The 17,430-nt window shown below is 44.5% G+C and overlaps 1 protein-coding gene across 3 annotated transcripts in view; it reads right to left on the minus strand.

Moving 5' to 3' along the window:
* CAMSAP3 (calmodulin regulated spectrin associated protein family member 3) overlaps window positions 1-17,430 on the minus strand; it is a 50,167-nt gene that overhangs the window by 3,864 nt on the left and 28,873 nt on the right. For all 3 annotated transcript variants that reach the window (XM_070739630.1, XM_070739628.1, XM_070739629.1), the window contains 11 exons: window positions 16,167-16,305; window positions 15,942-16,081; window positions 14,944-15,037; window positions 13,243-13,291; window positions 11,318-11,394; window positions 10,533-10,605; window positions 5,721-7,431; window positions 2,566-2,702; window positions 2,093-2,319; window positions 356-452; window positions 92-210 (listed from right to left, as the gene is read on the minus strand). In XM_070739630.1, the coding sequence (XP_070595731.1) occupies window positions 92-210; window positions 356-452; window positions 2,093-2,319; window positions 2,566-2,702; window positions 5,721-7,431; window positions 10,533-10,605; window positions 11,318-11,394; window positions 13,243-13,291; window positions 14,944-15,037; window positions 15,942-16,081; window positions 16,167-16,305 (2,863 nt within the window). The remainder of the gene's footprint in view (window positions 1-91; window positions 211-355; window positions 453-2,092; window positions 2,320-2,565; window positions 2,703-5,720; window positions 7,432-10,532; window positions 10,606-11,317; window positions 11,395-13,242; window positions 13,292-14,943; window positions 15,038-15,941; window positions 16,082-16,166; window positions 16,306-17,430) is intronic.

Raw genomic sequence — 17,430 nt, forward strand, 5'->3', positions numbered from 1 at the left:
GGAATGGGGGGGGGGGTGTTTCTAGCCAACCACCCTCTGCCCTGCAAAGAGAGGAAAGTTATGATCTGTGGAACAACAGAATAAGCTTTACCAGTATATTCTGGAATGGAAGCTGGTGAGGAGGCAGTGGATGCATTTTCCCAGTCACGTTCCCGGTTCTGATTTGGTAGCATCCGATTGGGAGACATTGGCCCAGAAGGCGATGCAGCTCTGGGGAACAGATCAACAGATTTAAACCCTGGATTTAAGAGAACTTCAATCATTTGTACACAGGTGCATTTCCTTGGATATGGATCCAGGTTTAAACCTTCCCCGACCCGCTTGCCAGCGATACAGAGAAGCGATGCCTACTCACCGCGAAGCTCTCTTGACGAAGAGGGAGTTTCCCGGGTCATTGGCCACAGTTGAAAGAGAGAGAGTAGACTGGGAGTAAACTTTGCTGAGCTTGGAGCCTAAGAAAAATGGATATCAATAGGAGCTGGCTTAGTAACCTCTCATCTATAATGCTAAGAAAGAAGCTCATTCATTTATTTTGAGAGTTTGGCAGTCCTTGATTTTTGTTACTGGGGAAAGAAAAAAAAATCAAGGAAGGAACATTCCAATGGTACTAAGTCAAAACTAACAATCACATGTAATTAAGCAGCTAAAAGAATCAAATGCTCGCTTTGAAAGAGAAATATCCTCCATTGTCAGCAGAGCCCAACTGACCGCTTCATCTCCAAAAGAAAAAAAATCATTTGTGTGTTTTGATAACGACAGACTTGGGTAAAAATCTCATCTTAAATGATGGCACAATTTCACCCTATCGGAAAATCCCACAAGCCCTCTGAATCTAAGTCACCAAGAATTTTAAAACAATAACCAGTGCTGCATTCAGAAACAAACAAGACACCACTGTAGCTGATACCATAAAGGCAAGGCATGATTCTAAAACACAGAATGGAGCCAGGTATTATTAAACTTTTTTTAAAAAAACTATTTTTCCAGAGGGTGATGCACGTGTTGAAAATTGTCTGACAATCTATGTTTAGAAATTATATTAATCTTAAGACCACCAGCTATTTATGCCGCAGTTAAAGAAAGTCCAGAATGTACTAAATTGGGTTTAGTAAGATCAATAAAAACAGAAAGTAATGAAATCCAGAACTGAGCTTATTCTAAGGGTTTTGGCCTGAACCTTAACCAGTAACTTTAAGAGTATCTTTTCTTTTAGGTACATTATTTTTTTAAAGTATATAGTATATATTATTATATAGTATATATTATTATATAATTATTTTTAAAAAAATATATTTTATTGGTTTTTTCAAAATAACAAACATAGCAAACAAAACATACAACATTTAGTGGAGCTACAGTCGCTCCACTCAGGATAGAAATCTTCATCATAATAATAATGAAAAAATAAAAAAATTGTCTATAAGATACATATTGTTATATAGGATAAAAATGTCAGTTTTACAATATGAATCTAAATCTATATCAAAATTTATAAAAATATATATGAAAAAGAAAAAAGTTTTAAGAGAAGAAAAAAAAGAGAAATTTATGTTTATACTAGTAATTACCATCTTATAATTTTTTTTAAAAGTATAGCACTTCTATGTACATTAGTATTTTTTCTTCTTCTATAACCGCCCAGAATCCCTAAGGAGTTGGGAGGCATAAAAATCGAATGAATAAATAAATTAAATAAATACACTGAGAGCATAGGCACCAAAGACAAAGTCCTTGTGTGTCCAATCATACTTGGCCAATAAAGAATTCTATTCCATTCCATTCTAGTCTAACAATCATCTGAAAATCCCTACAGCCACACAAGAGATTAACCTAGCCAGCTAGGGCAGAGGGAGAACCAACTAAGACCATCACCTCTGATAATTTACTATCATCCCGGAGAATAAGGGATACAGGCAGGTGATGACATCATGAAAGAGCAACTTAATCACAGCCTTTGAAAGCCCCTGCTCACACACCTGAGGTCCCTTCAGACTCAATTATCTGGAGAAACCACAGCCTCTTACAGACTTTTCCCTGCTTTTGCGTCAACGGGATCATTTTCCTCCTTGCTCCCTTTTACCATAATTCTTACCAAGGAGTCCTTTGACAGGGCTGCGAGCAAGGGCAGAATCGTCGCAAAAGACTGTTTTAGGCCGTCCCTTCTTTAGGGCACGGACGGTTGTAGGCTTCTGACGCAGCACTTTATCAAGGTCTTCCATCAGTTTGAGTTGATGACGCCTCAGGTACTCCTGGCGAGTGAAGTCGCCACGCCTCGGCCCAACTTCTTCCTCTACTCGGGCGCGCTCATCTGCTTGAACTCTGGAGGGGGGGAAAATAGTCAGAAATCCACAGGGGATATTAATCAATTGGATCAATCCATCTAACTATCCAACTGTATGACTCTCTCCCACCCTGCTGTAATTGGCCGGGTAGAAAAGATATGTAAATTAGCACCATTTGCTTGGTTCTAATAGTTGCATTCACCTCCTTACATCAAAGCAGCTCCCATGCCACTGGGCAGAGTGCCAAGTATAGACAATAATATGATGGCTCATCCCATCTTACTTGATTTCCTCTTTCTTCTGTTCCTTCTCTGCCTCCTGCCACTGTTTTCTGCGCCGTGCCTCCTCACTTCGCCGCTGCTGTCTCTCTAAGAAACTGGCTCGCTTCTGTGCCATTTCCTCTTCGGCCTTATCCTCACCCTGTGTGAAAAAAGAACATGTCAGCTGAGTAAACCTAATGGGTCAGCATCAGGTTTGACTTCCAGAAGAGTTAGTTCACTCTTGTCCTCCCCTCCCTCAAATTGGAGACTCTGACAATCGTCCCCCGCTCATCTTGGAGGACTTGAGCACTTCTATTCTGGCTACTCATGCTGGGTTCATGTTCTGTTTGTAGCAGACTTCAACCAAATTGTATTTTAAACCGATGAGACTGGGTGCTACCTCTAGCGCAGTGGTTTCCAACCTTTTTTTGGCCATGCTGCACCTAAGCATCTCTAAAACCCAGAGACACCCCCCCACCCCCCGTGACATTTATTTATTTATTTATTTATTTGATTTGATTTGTATGCCACCCCTTTCCATAGACTCAGGGCGGCTCACAACATAATAAAACAATTCATAACAAATCTAATAATTTACGATTTAAAATTTAGTTAAGAAAACCCCATTTTTAAGCAGACATACCTACAAACATACCATACGTAAATTATATAGGCCCGGGGGAGATATCTCAATTCCCCCATGCCTGACGACAAAGGTGGGTTTTGAGGAGTTTACGAAAGGCAAGGAGGGTAGGGGCAGTTCTAATCTCTGGGGGGAGCTGGTTCCAGAGAGTCGGGGCCACCACAGAGAAGGCTCTTCCTCTGGGGCCCGCCAACCGACATTGTTTAGTTGACGGGACCCGGAGAAAGCCGACTCTGTGGGACCTAATCGGTCGCTGGGATTCGTGCAGCATACAATTCATATTATTCAAAAAGTGAACTACTCACGCGGAGGAAGCCTAAAAGGCAATTAACTAGGTTTCAACTAGATTCCAATTGCCCCCATTAAAAATGAAACTGCCTCTCTGTGGGATGTGGGCCTCACGTTGGGAACCAGGGCTCTAGGCACTGTTCTCTGTAGGCTGCGCGCATGAGCGCGCGAGCACCCCAAAATACCGCCCCACGCGCCCTTTTTCATGGGCGCGCAGTCCCCATCCCCTCGCCAGCCTGCGGGGGGGCGGGGGCGGGCGGGGAGGCACGGGCAGTAGAAGGGAGCCGCGGCCGCCTCTGCCTCTCCATGGTGCCTTCGGCCCTCTCGCACTCCAGGCCTCTCGGCCCTGCCCCCCGCCCGCCCGGCCTCTCTTTCTCCTCCGCTGCAAGAGGTGGGGCAGGCATTCTCCGGAGGCTGGCGGGCGCGCGGGCCAGCGCGCGCTCTTCCCATCTCCCTGCCTGCATGCCCGCCCGGAACATTCAAAGTAAGAGCGAAGGGTTTTCTTATTTTGAATGTTCCGGGCGGGTGGGCTGGCAGGGAGATTTGGGGAGCGCGCGCCAGCTGCCCCCCGCCCACTCGCCGTTTGCCCGCCCGCTCGCCGTTTGCCCGCTCGCCGCCCGCTCCGCCTCTCTTTCTCCTCCGCTGCAAGAGAGGTGGGGCAGGCATTCTCCGGAGGCTGGTGGGTGCGCGGGCCGGCACGCGCTCTTCCCATCTCCCTGCCTGCGCGCCTGCCCGGAACATTCAAAGTAAGAGTGAAGGGTTTTCTTATTTTGAATGTTCGGGGCAGGCGGGCTGGCAGAGAAAGTGAGAAAGAGAGTGAGAGAGAAAGAGGGGGGAGAGAAAGAGATAGCAAGAGAGAGAGAACGAGAGAGAGAACGAGTGAGAGAAAGAAAACAAGAGAGGGAAAGTGAGAAAAAGAGAGAGAGCAAGAGGGGGAGAGATAGAGAAAGAGAGAGAAGGAAAGAAAGAAAGAGATGAGAGAGGAAGGAAGAGAGTGTGAGAAAGGAAGAAAACAAGATAGAGAAAGAGAGAGAGAGGAAGAAAGCAAGATAGAGAAAGAGAGAGAGAGAAAGAAAGATGAGAAAGGAAGGAAAAGAGTGAGAGAGAGGAAGAAAGAGAGAGAAGAGTGGAAGGAAGAGAGAGACAAATGATAGAAAAAAGGGGAGAAAAAAAGAGAAATGAGAAAATGATTGAGGCAGAGAATGACAGGAAAGAGATAGAAACAGAGAGAGAAGTGACTCTTGATTTAAAACATATGGTAAAAGCACTTAAATAATAACAGAGAAAGAAACCCAGCCCTCACCTGTTTTTATTAATAGTTTTGCTGGTTGTTTTAGTTTTAATAGTAATGGATTTTGGGGGTTTTTAAATTATTAATTTCTTTTAATAAAAAAATAAAAGTTTTTTTTTATTATTTTATTTATTTATTTATTTATTTATTTATTTATTTGTTTGTTTATTTATACTTCTATGCCGCCCAGTCCCAAAGGGACTGTCGCTCAGACACTATACTTTTCCGCCCACACCGAAAAAAAATTAAGAGGGAACATTGGCTCTAGGGTTATGTTGGGCCGCATGTTTTGAAAGTGGTCGTGCAAATAGAAGTCATTAAACAGGATTCAGTTGCAACAAAAATTAGCCTACATGATCTGCACTTCTGGATCTTTAATCTCCAGCATTCATAACATGAGGTATACAACTAGTTTCAATGATAGATGCCTTATTTATTTATTTATTTGTTTGTTTGTTTGTCTGTTTTTTTGTTTGCTTGTTTGTTTCTTTGACTTATATGCTGCTCCACTCCCAAAGGACTCTGGGCAGATCACAGCCAAATGTATACTAATTACTAGAGAACAGCTCCTGAAGCTGTTGCTATTGCTGGGAAATAGGCTGGACAGTGACAGAATTTTTCTCATGTCCTATTATTTCTCAAACAGTAGTTACTTGCACATCTTCACCCACAGTTTAAATATTTTGTCTGATAATTCCCACCTAATAAGCTTGTGCCTACCAGGTGGCATTTTGGGTCCCTTGGTAGAATCTGATATTCCTCCTGCTCCTTCTACGTTCAGCCAACTAGTTTTGAAAAAATTGTACCCAGATCATCTAAGTTCATCTCAGAACTGCTGGAATCTAAGCAGAAGCCCCAGCCAACCTCTTTCCCTTCTCCCAGAAGCTCTTTTACAGAAAACAGAAGCCTCTGTCCGGTAGGTAAGAATTGTTAGTAGCCAAGAGTGAAATTCTCACCTTATAAAAGAAGCCCAGACCTGACCGGGGCTCAGAATCCAAAGTCTCAGCAATTGATTCCTCCAGGGAGTCATCCCCATCCACATCTTCATCATCCTCTCCTTTTAAGCTAGACAGAGGGATTTCAATCAGGCTACTGTGTCGATCGCTGGGTGAGGAGGCATCACTGGTGCCGTCACCTGAAACACGAGCGTTGCCTCCTTGTGGAGGGACAGAGGCCACCGGCCTCAGATTACTCTGGGCTTCCACCTCTGGCACAGGCAGCACCTCCTCAGCAAAATGGATGGAGGAACGGGTCTGCACAGGGACCTGGCTCGGGGAGAATTTGCGGAGGTGCGGGAGGGTGTCCACGTTGTGAGGAGGCGTCAGGACTCGTGTGAGAGGTGGCAGCTTTAGCTCAACTGGCCGGGTGTGCTTGGGACTCTTGGGAGGCACGGGGGCCGGAGACTTCTTGGGTGTGGGCTGGGGTGAGCGAGATTTGCGGGAAGGGGAAGGAGAAGGGGAGGACAGTTCCAGCGTAGAGCGGGGAGGAGCCCCCTCGCGGCCAGTCCTCGGGGCTGGGATCACCCAGGCTTGTGCGCTAGGTTTCTTCTCCTGCAGGAGGCGCTGCTGTTGCTCACTCAGGCGCTGCATGTCCAACTGCAGTGAACTCAAAGCTGTGTTCAGTTTGGCCACTGCCCGGTTGTAATCGCCCAGATTCTCATCAAGCCCTGCCTTGAGGATATCTGGAGAGAAAGTCACCTGTTTATTATCCAGACGGGTACGTGGGCTTCCAGCTTCTTCCTCCGCCTCCAGCTGAGCAAGCCGCTCTTCCAGGGCAAGTCGACTGTCCTCAGACTGAGAGTCAGGGGCCTTCTGGAGCTGCAAGAAGGCACTTTTTCCCAAGCGCTGACGGTGGCGGGTAAATATAGCCTCGATGCGTTTCTTCTGAGCCTCAATGGCCCGACGCTTCTCCTCCAACCGGGCACTCAACTGGCTCATTTCTGAGCTAAGGGCAGGGCTTTGGGCAGGGCTTTCTTCTGATGGCACCTGACCAGCCTCTGAGCCTTCAGAGCTGACCCCGCTGGACTTGCTGTCAGTAGCTGCCAGCTTCTTCTTGCGTTCTGCAAAGCTCGTCATGCGCACACCAGAGGCGGAGGAGGCAGTGCTCTCTGGCTGCGAACTCAGGGAACTCACGCCTGAGGTGGAATCGTCTGGGCCTCCTGCAAGCCTCAAGGGCTCCTCAGCATCGGAGTCCAGGCTACCTTCTTGAACGGGTTCTGCACCATTGGGGGGGCCGTTATGGCAGCGGTAAACAGTGGGCAGGGGAGCCTTTTCCAGCACGGACGTTTTAGGAGGCTCTGGGGAGTGCAAATAAAAGCCGTCGGGGGCTCCCTCAGGGACCAGGCGTTCACTGCTGTGGATGATCTGCAGTGCTTCCTCAATGGTGGGCAAGTCAGGGTAGGCATCATTTAGGCCGTTCTCTAGAGCCGGACCCTCTTGACTTTTGTGTCCAGCCCCATGGAGTGACGGCATTACTAATCCATTGGGGGCCTCGGCAGCCTCAGTGGGCCATGGGTGGGGGGAGCGAGGCAAGGAGGAATAGAGGGTCGGTGCCAGGCTGTCCGAACTGACAGAACGGAGGATGCCAACAGGGTTCCCCATCACAATATCCACATCACTGTCCAGGCCAAAAGGGATGCTGAACGAGACAGCCTGTGACAAGGGATGGCTAGGGAAAAAAGTGAGAACAAGGAGAGAGTATTAAAGGCCAGAAAAGATTTGGCTAAGAAAGTCCAACTTCTATACCAGTATTGTAATTTTCATAGTTCTATGTCCAAACCTAAGAGCCAGGGTGGCGCAACAGGTAGAGTGTTGTACTGCAGGCCACTGAAGTTAACTGTAGATCTGAAGGTCAGCGATTCAAATCTCATCACCGGCTCAAGGTTGACTCAGCCTTCCATCCTTCCGAGGTGGGTAAAATGAGGACCTGGATTGTGGGGGCAATATGCTGGCTCTGTTAAAAAGTGCTATTGCTAACATGTTGTAAGCCGCCCTGAGTCTAAGGAGAAGAGCGGCATAAAAATTGAATGAATAAATAAATAAATAAACCTATAGCTACGATATCCTTCATGACTCTTAACCTAAATCCCTCATATCTCCCGAGCATTCCAAGGTGTAGTTTTAAAGGACTTTAAGGAAAAGGACTTGGAAGTCTGAAGCTTAATGAACTTTAAAAGCCATACAGATGAAGTCGTAGAGGAAAGATATTTATAAATAAATAAATAAATAAATAAATCTAATGTAATAAATAAAGATGCTCTGATACCAGATGCAGGTACAAATTTCAGGGACTCTCTTAACTAGAAAGCAGAACAAATTATGAATTGTATTTTATTTAGCTTCCATTGAGCAGTGAAAGGCAGATATTTTTCACATTTAATTATCCTGCTTTGTGTTATTTTTAATTAATTGAACTGTTTAAATATTGATGATACGAACCCTTGTACAGCCCTAAGTACAATTTTGAAAGTGGGAAAACAGGAAATCCATTATTTTATTAATTACATTTGCATTTTAAAAATCATTTAAATTATTTCCACCTTAATAAAAGCCAAAATCATTTTTGTTTCTTAAGAACAACAAAAGCAATTACTGTTACAAACTAGAACAATTGGAACCACATTAATTAGATTTGGCTTTGTTCAAACTTATGTTTAATCATTTGGAGTTCAATGTCCATAATGCTTTACCGGCATAGCCTTTGGCACCTCTATTTTTTCAATGGTCTAATCAAGAATTATTATTTAGTTCTCTGAACATGTTCAGTATTTACCACATTTCTCAACCTTATTGGATTGCTGGCTGGGAAAATCTGGGAATTGGAGTCTATGCATCCTAATGTTGTTTGGGTTGATCAACACAACTATCATGTGAACAACACTTCTGGTTTCTACTCCATCTTAGACAAAATGTCCTCCCACACCTTCCCTAAACTAGCACTTCCAGATGTGTCGACACAGTCACAGAAATGCTAGCTGGGAATTCTGGGTGTTGTCAGAATGTCAATACAGTGGTACCTCTACTTAAGAACGCCTCTACTTAAGAACTTTTCTGGATAAGAACCGGGTGTTCAAGATTTTTTTGCTTCTACTTAAGAACCATTTTTTACTTAAGAACCTGAGCTGGGAAAAATCTCCCAGGAAATTTGAGAGCGATACGAAGGCCCAGCCAATTTCCTGCCATTCCCCCTTTAATCCTGGCCATCTGGGCTGCCAGAGGAGCCTTTTCTGGGCTGCCAGAGGAGCCTTTTCTGGGCTGCCAGAGGAGCCTTTTCTGGGCTGCCAGAGGAGCCTTTTCTGGGCTGCCAGAGGAGCCTTTTCTGGGCTGCCAGAGGAGCCTTTTCTGGGCTGCCAGAGGAGCCTTTTCTGGGCTGCCAGAGGAGCCTTTTCTGGGCTGCCAGAGGAGCCTTTTGGTGGCACTTAAGGAGGCTTTGGCAATCCAGAGTGAACAAATCATTTTCCGTTCTCTGGGCGCTTGGAGAGGGAATAAACCTCTGCCAGCACCCAGAGAAAAGAAACGCTCCCTTCGCTCTGGGCAGCCGAGGAGTCACCACAGTGAAGGAAAGTCACCGGCTACAAAGCGAGTGAGTGAGAGGAGAGGCATCAGGTAGCAGCAGCAGCAGGCAGTGTATGGGAGGCAGCCTTGTGCCAGGTGTACTCCTTGCTACTCCTTGTCGCCTCAGAGTCCTCTTTTTTTTTTAAGCCTTAAAGTTTTGTATTTTTTTGATTCCCCTCACCTTCTTCCTTTGGCAGTGACTGTCCTCCTCCTCTTCTTCTTCCTCCTCCTCCTCCCACCCAAATTCTGAGCTTTTATTTCTTTCCTAATGGGTTTGCACCCATTATTTGCTTTTACATTGATTCCTATAGGAAAAATTGCTTTTACGTTAAGAACCTGGGCACGGAATGAATTAAGTTCTTAAGTAGAGGTACCACTGTATATTCAAAACTACAAGTTTGCAGGAAAATTTATTGGTGACTGAGCCAAATTAATTTTGACTTATTTATTCATTCATTCATTCGTTCATTCGATTTTTATGCCGCCCTTCTCCTTAGACTCAGGGTAGCTTACATGTTACCAATAGCATTTTTTAACAGAGCCAGCATATTTCCACCACAATCCGGGTCCTCATTTTACCCACCTCAGAAGGATGGAAGGCTGAGTCAACATTGAGCCGGTGATGAGATTTGAACCGCTGACCTACAGATCTGCAGTCAGCTTCAGTGGCCTGCAGTACAGTACTCTACCTGCTACGTGCCACCCCAGCTCACTCAAGGGGCATACATAAGTGCACTGGTGTGCCTTTCGTCCCCTGTCCAATTGTCTTTCCTTTCGTTCTCCTACCTTATATACTCTCTTCCTTTCATATATCCTCTCCTCTAAGTTCACTTTCAACCTCATTTACATTATCACATGTCTATTTTTCTTCCTATGTATTTGTGTATTGGACAAATGAATAAATGAAATGAATGAACTATTATTACCAGCTGTTAAAAGACTATTTTTAAAAACTTCCATGGGTTGCTAAGAAAACTGGGTGTACTTTAGTAATTTCGCCTTTTAGTTCCTTCCTATTATTCCAGCTCACTTCATCTTAAATTCTGTATAATTTCCTTACTTGTTATTATTCTTTCCCTCCTTGCCTCACCTAACTTTTGCCACCCCACTGTACAAACTGCTTGTTGTTAAAACCCCACGGGCTGCTTAATCAACGGTTCTGCATCCTTCCTGGCGTCAGCAAATGATCCACGGTTTCCTCCTCCCACCTCTCACCTGAGTTGCTTCTTGCTCCATGATTTACCAAAGCCTTCTACTTGGGACATGGATGTGGAATGATGCAGAGAACCTACATGCACAAAGGCAGAAAGTCACAACACAGCACAACTCCAAGATCACACAATGGTTTTCTCTAGTAGCGGGATTCAAGGCCTGCTTTAAAAAAGAATGGCAAACATCTCAGGAAGATTATTACTGGGAAAACAGTTATTTCCCTCATTAGATCAGCAGAAACAAGCAACATGGAGAAACTGCAACCATGTTCTACTTTAACAAATGTATTTTTCACAATTATGCTAAGATTGGGCAATCTTTGATCATTTTAATCTAATTTTTTTGAGGTTAGAATTTCATTAAAATGCAAGGCTGTTGATTTGCATACAGTACAATCTTAAACATGTAGGTTTATAAGTGTCGCTGAACTCAGTGGGAAAGTATTCAAAGGAGTAAGCCACAATTGCTTTACGTAATTGAAAACACCTGGTGGAGTACATCCTTATCGCACAACCAAACCAACAAGCTTGCTGTGCCTCTTATGTTCCCCGACCTGTGTGTAGCCACAGCCTAGACCAACTGGAAGGCTACCCAGCGCTGAGCATTCAAAACCAACCTGATCATTGGGAAATGCTGGAAGCCAAGATCAAGATAACCTTTTAAGATTTTCAAAAGCCGCACACGCCTGGCTTAACACCATATACTTTCAACAAAACTTGTCTTTTTCTATGTCTACATGAAAGTTACTTGGAATCGCAAGACAAAGGACAGAAGGAGCCAGATCTTACCTAAGGAGCCACAGAGTGGTGACTGTGCCTGTCCTCCAGGTAGCAGTGGGTGGCGCAAGCTGAACACAGGGGAACTACTACAAAACAAGAACAAGAAGCAAAGATTGGATCAAAAGAGGGATAATGTTTCTGGATGTTACACACAGGAAGACAGAACGATAGCCTGAGTATTATAGGACTACCAGCCAGTATATTAACCTCTAAGCCACAAGCTCATCTCCGAATCAGCCTTTTACCAGGGAAGAGTTAGGCTACAAGTTCAAATCCCAGTAAAGGGTATGTCTGTTTGATGATACCTAACAAGGTTGAAATAGATCTATAACAGGCTCCCTTCCTTTTCACTTATCAGCAAAAATATGTAACTATATATGTACGTACGTACGTACATATGTATGTATGTATAGTAACTAAAGAGAAACAGCAAATTGTGGACAGCAACTCGATACTTAGAGGTACTTAAACACCTGTGATGGGAGAAGGTGAGAAAGCAGGAGGATGAAAATACTCAAGAAGGGATTATACAATCCTAAAATTACTATGCTATTACTATAAATATGACATGTCTATATAAGATGAAGAGTCAATCAGTTCATTCATTTGGTAAAGTAAATGTGTATTCTGTGACTTGCAGAAACAAGTTATTCTAATTTGCTGCCTACAGGCATTCCCATAACTTGCAAATGAGGGGAGGGCAGTGCCAGAGATCTAAATAAGATCAAAGGGTTTTCTCTGTCCTTCAAAAAAAAATTTTATCAGCCTGAAGCAATTTGGGAATTGCAGCGTTGGCCAAGAATCTTTCCTCCAAGCATGCAACTCAACCCAGGCATATCAAGGAGGCTCCCTTGATTAAGAGTTAGATCTTGTGAGAACAAGTAGCACTTTACTCTTACTTCAGAGCAGCCCAGACTCAAGTTTTTCCCCCTGGAGCAAAGGCAGGTTCTACAGCTTGAAACATGAGGAGGCATCAAGACACAATAACACAGAGAGAGAGTTCTCCCCACCCTTAGAGCAGGAATAACTCCTTCTAGATCCAAGTTTACCTAAAGAGAGTTCTAGCATGTAAAAAGGCCTGGGGGGAACCATCAAACTATCAACAGGAAAGTCAAGTTTTGGAACACTGGATTAGTGCCACTTCTGAAGTGACAAATCAGGCTCTGAAATAGCCACAAATCAAAAGGTTACTTGGACAGATTACAAAACAAGGATCCTCTTTATTAAAGATTTCAACAGGTGAGCCAGGAACCAATAGTGCATAGAGTCCTTGGCACAGTAGTAAAATAAACAAAAATGAAAGGGCCAAAATCTGGCAAGATTTGGAAATCGAGTCATTTTAGCCCTTCTCATTTAAAACCTCAGGAACTCACAAGCACCATTTGTAATGTGCAATGCATGTTCCCAGAGTCTCATACAGCATTTGGATTAGGACTGGTGTGAGAGCAACAACCACTCTTTGTGTGTGTGTGTGTGTGTGTGTGTGTGTGTGTGTGTGTCTGGAGACACACTTTGTCTGCTCTCTACCCTTCTATATAATGTCATTCGAAATGGCTGAATCAACCCTCACCAAGGTAAGGTCTATATATATATATATCCCTCCTTTTCACTTATCAGCAAAAATATGTTACACACACACCACACACACACACACACACACACACACACACACACATATATATAAGAGCCCTTGGCAGACCCTTAGCAGATGATGGCAAGGAAGAACAGTTCTTTAAGTTCCTTTGTTAAATAATTAGACATACAACTACTTTGCAGGAAAGGATCTACTCCTGGGATACAATCCATTCTCTGTGTCTTTAGAAATCCTCAATCTTTCTTCCTGATACAGAGAATCCTAGCCACTCCCTCCTCCCAAAACAGGGGAGACAGGACACAGGTAGCTGCAGGTGGAAATATCAAGGACTCACTCTCACCTGTTCTTCCCACTATTGGGTGTGGAGGCATCATTCTGTCCAGGGGAATCTGAAAGAAATCAGAGGTTTTACCACAAGAGCAGGGAAGGGGAAAAAGCAAAGAATTCAACCCGACAATTGCACTGGTAGAAGGTCAGAAGAGGGAGGAAAGCATCCGCCACCTGTACCCAGATGCAGGAAAGAAGCCTCCTCTGATCTCAGCTCAGAAAGGAGGCCATTGTTCCAGAATGGAGCTGTGCCAGATCACAGTAAACTTTTGCTGTTTCTCTAGCTGGAATGTGGATTTGGCAAAAGGAGCAACAGTGATAATCCCCTATCAAATGTCAAATTAAAGCTGTGTACCCTTTACACTGGTTGGCTATATACTATGCATTGCTCTGGTTAGACAGGGATTGATCAGGAGGAATATCAAATAAATGTGATAAAAATCCCATGTTCATGAAAAAGGGAGACAGAAGTATTTGCGATATACGAACTCCAAATCTCTTGCCCCCAAGTTCCAAAAAAATGGAAGAACCTGGATGGATAACAAGGATGAAGTCATCAATGCAAACGTCTGAGCAAAAGATAGAATAATCTATAATCCCACAGATACAATGGACATGAACTACAATGAAGGAAAAATGCTAATTCTTTTCATTTAATAAATTAGATGAAACTGTTCTGGGATGTTTGGGATAGCAGTAGTAGTAGTAGTAGTAGTAGTAGTAGTAGCAGCAGCAGCAGCAGCAGCAGCAGCAATAATAATAATAATAATAATAATAATAATAATAATAATAATAATAATAAACAATAATAATAATAATAATAATAATAATAATAATATATTAGATTTGTATGCCGCCCCTCTCCGAGGACTCAGAGTGGTTCACAAAAAGCAATACATATACAAATCCAATATTAAAAATAATTTTTAAAAACCCTTATAAAAAACAATCATATGCTATGCTATGCTATGCTATGCTATGCTATGCTATGCTATGCTAGTTATGCTATGCTTTGGCCTTCCTGTTAGAAAACAGCCTAACAGATTATTTTCAGGTTTAGAACACTGAGAAAAAATATACAATCTATGATTGATTCCCTGCCCCTACCTCCCCTTAAAACTTGAGAGCCTGAATATTTTGTTTTTAAAAGCAGCAGCAGCAGCAGTTGTAGAGCTGCAAGAAATGTGAAAATATGTAACTGAAAATTAAGCTGGTTACAGTGGAGATGTCTGCACATCCTCCTTCATCTTCCAATGGCTTTTACCTTTTTATTCCTTCAATATCCACTTCCACATATTCAGAGACACATTTATTTAATATGCCCGCCTACTATCTCATTTTGCCTAACCTGACCTGCATGACAGCAGCTTCTACATTACAAGACAGGAAAGGCTTGGTAGTTGTGAAGAGACAAATGGCTCTCTTATGAAGATATGTATCTATATATCTGTATAAGTATCTATGTACCTATGTATGTATGTATTTATATATCTATATATCTATGTAGGTCTTGGCATATTATACAATGTCACCAGGATTCTCTGAACCTTACACAAGAAGAAACCCGAATATTGCAAGACCTAAACAGTACCAGTGAAAATCTACGAAAACTATATATCTATATATCTAGATCTCTATATCTCTATATCTACATTTATATGTATATATTTATAAGGTCCAGGAATGGTGGTCAATGGACATACTACCTTCTTACCTGGAACTCTTGGCAGTTCCTTTGGACAGACAAAATCTGGCTTTACGACCTCAAAGCACAGAAACAATTCAGCCAGGAATACTCCGACATTGACCTGGGGAAGTAAAGCAGGAAGTGAGTCAAGGATGACTTTTCTCTCTCTTGGCTGGAATCTGAGCAGGAAGGAAGCCCTGGAGTCTCTGCCCTATAGCAGCACAGCCCTTCTCAGAAGGCAGCAAGCTGAACGGGGTAACAATTCTATCTACGCACCCAAAATCTCTCTTTCCCCCCCCTTCTAGCGCCACTCCAACCTCTATCTTAAAAGGGCCTCGTTGTTTCTGCACAATCAGCTTTTGGTTAATGTGGCTTGAGACATCAGCCAAGACTTATTAGGGGAAGGCAGGCTGAGTCTGGTACAAAACAATAATCCCTACTTGCTCCACAGGATGAACTTTTCTGGTTGTGAAGCTAGGCTCCCCCCACTGTGCCAGGGCAACTATTTGCTCCTCTTCCTTCAATTAGACCAGTGATGGTGAATTTTTTTTTCCTTGGGTGCCGAAAGAGCATGTGTGCATGTTATCGTGCATGCATAAGTGCCCACACCCTAATTCAATACCTGGGGAGGGCAAAAACAGCTTCTTTCCTCCCGGAGGTCCTCTGGAGGCTTGAAACAGCCTGTTTCTCAACTTCTGGTTGGCCCAGTAGGTTCATGTTTCATCCTCCCCAGGCTCCAAAGGCTTCCCTGGAACTGGGGGAGGGTAAAAACGCCTCCCCCATCCCCCTGGAGGCTCTCTGGAAGTCAAAAAAATGCTCTCCCAGAGTCTATGTGAGCCAAAAATCAGCTGGCCGGCACACACATGCACATTGGAGCTGAGCTAGGGCAACAGCTCCCGTGCCAGCAGATATGGCTCCGCGCCACTTGTGCCATAGGTTTGCCATCACTGAATTAGGCAGGCTCCTTCCTACCTCCTTTTGCCTCTCAAGCAGCCTGCTGTTCTCCAACCAGTCCCAGGACTCACCCTTAGCAGTGGTGGCATGTAGAGCAGGTCCTCCAGTGAGAGGAAACAGGAACCACCCAAATAATCTGAAGAAAAGCCCTGGATAAGCTGCAGGTTGTACAAGCTGTCTGCCACCGACATTGTCTCCTTCAGGCACACATCTAGCAGGGAGCAGACAAGGAAGTCAGTATCCAAAGGAAAGAGTGACTCTGAAGGGCTCCCCCACCCTTCCACTCAGCCGCTCACCTTCAAGCCGTATGAGCTGCGGGCAATAGTGGTGGATTGTGGCAGCAATGGCCCCTCCGCTGGCCAGGTCCTTTATTCCTGTGATGGCAGGGAAACACGGGGTCTGTTTGGGCAATGCTTTGTCCTTCCGATAGCGGATCTGAGCAGGACCAAAAACAAAAACAATGCAAGGAGAATTCAAAGCCATGATATGGTGGGGTTTAGCTCCACGTGCCAGAGGACCTGGAGCAATGCCTTCCCGTCTCCATGCCCGGTGTCCGAAGCTCCTCTGGGCTCATGCAGCAGCCTTCACAAGCGCTACCAGGGGGAGCTCCCAGTGGGTAAAGGGCCAGAAGAAATCAAGCCCCCTTCCACCTCCCCAAATACGGGATTCCCCTCCTCTGGATGCCAAGAGCAAACTGCATGCAGGGAAGGAGGCATGATATAAAAGCAGGGAGGGACGGGCAAGCAAGAACTTTGCAGGAGCCCCTCGAAAGGCAACAGAGACAGAAAGCAGGAGGCAGCCTCAGCCATTACTAGGGGGGTGAAAAGGAAGGTCGTTTCAGGAAGACTTCTAAAGAACAACAGTACTCTGACTATGTAGTCCAAAGTAGCCCAGATCCCAGGCTTTGCCCCACAGGCTAGATCAGCCTTTTGCAAGCCCTGTCTGCATAACACTAAAACTCCCCCAATTTCCAGCTAGCATGGCTAACCATCGGAGTGACTTCTAGGCTGGGACAGGTTGGACTGTAACACCCCAAAGTCCAACTGGAAAGAGTGGCTTTGGAGATAAAGGTAGAGGATTCAGCGGTCTCAGTTCCTCCGTCATCCCCACCCCACCGTTTAGAAAACTATAAACTATCCTTTACCACTCTGTATATGCTTGTCCTCAACCCCAGGACACAGCACACGAGACAACAAAGGCAACACTCCCAGCAGAGACACACACAGAGCAGGGCAGGCCACACATCAAGAGTGCACATGGCAAGCAGGGGGAGGAAAGAAGGAGGGAGGAAGGGACACAGACAGGCAGACATAGATACTCAGCAAAGTGGAGGAGAAATAAAAGGAAGCAAATGGGACACCTCCATTCCTGCTGAAATGAGCTGGAGGGAGGATCAACAGGAATTCCTGGGTGGCATCTAAAAATGGGCCAGACTCAGCAAGCTTTCGAGAACCACCTCCTGCTCTCCGTAAGCCGCAGAATCAAAAGAATTCAGAATGGAAACCCTTCTTCTAGCCTGTTTTCTAGATATCTCCCCCAGGAAAGAAGATGGGGAGAAAC

Source organism: Erythrolamprus reginae, chromosome 2, assembly GCF_031021105.1.
Source record: "Erythrolamprus reginae isolate rEryReg1 chromosome 2, rEryReg1.hap1, whole genome shotgun sequence".
NCBI classification, from domain to species: Eukaryota; Metazoa; Chordata; class Lepidosauria; order Squamata; family Dipsadidae; genus Erythrolamprus; species Erythrolamprus reginae.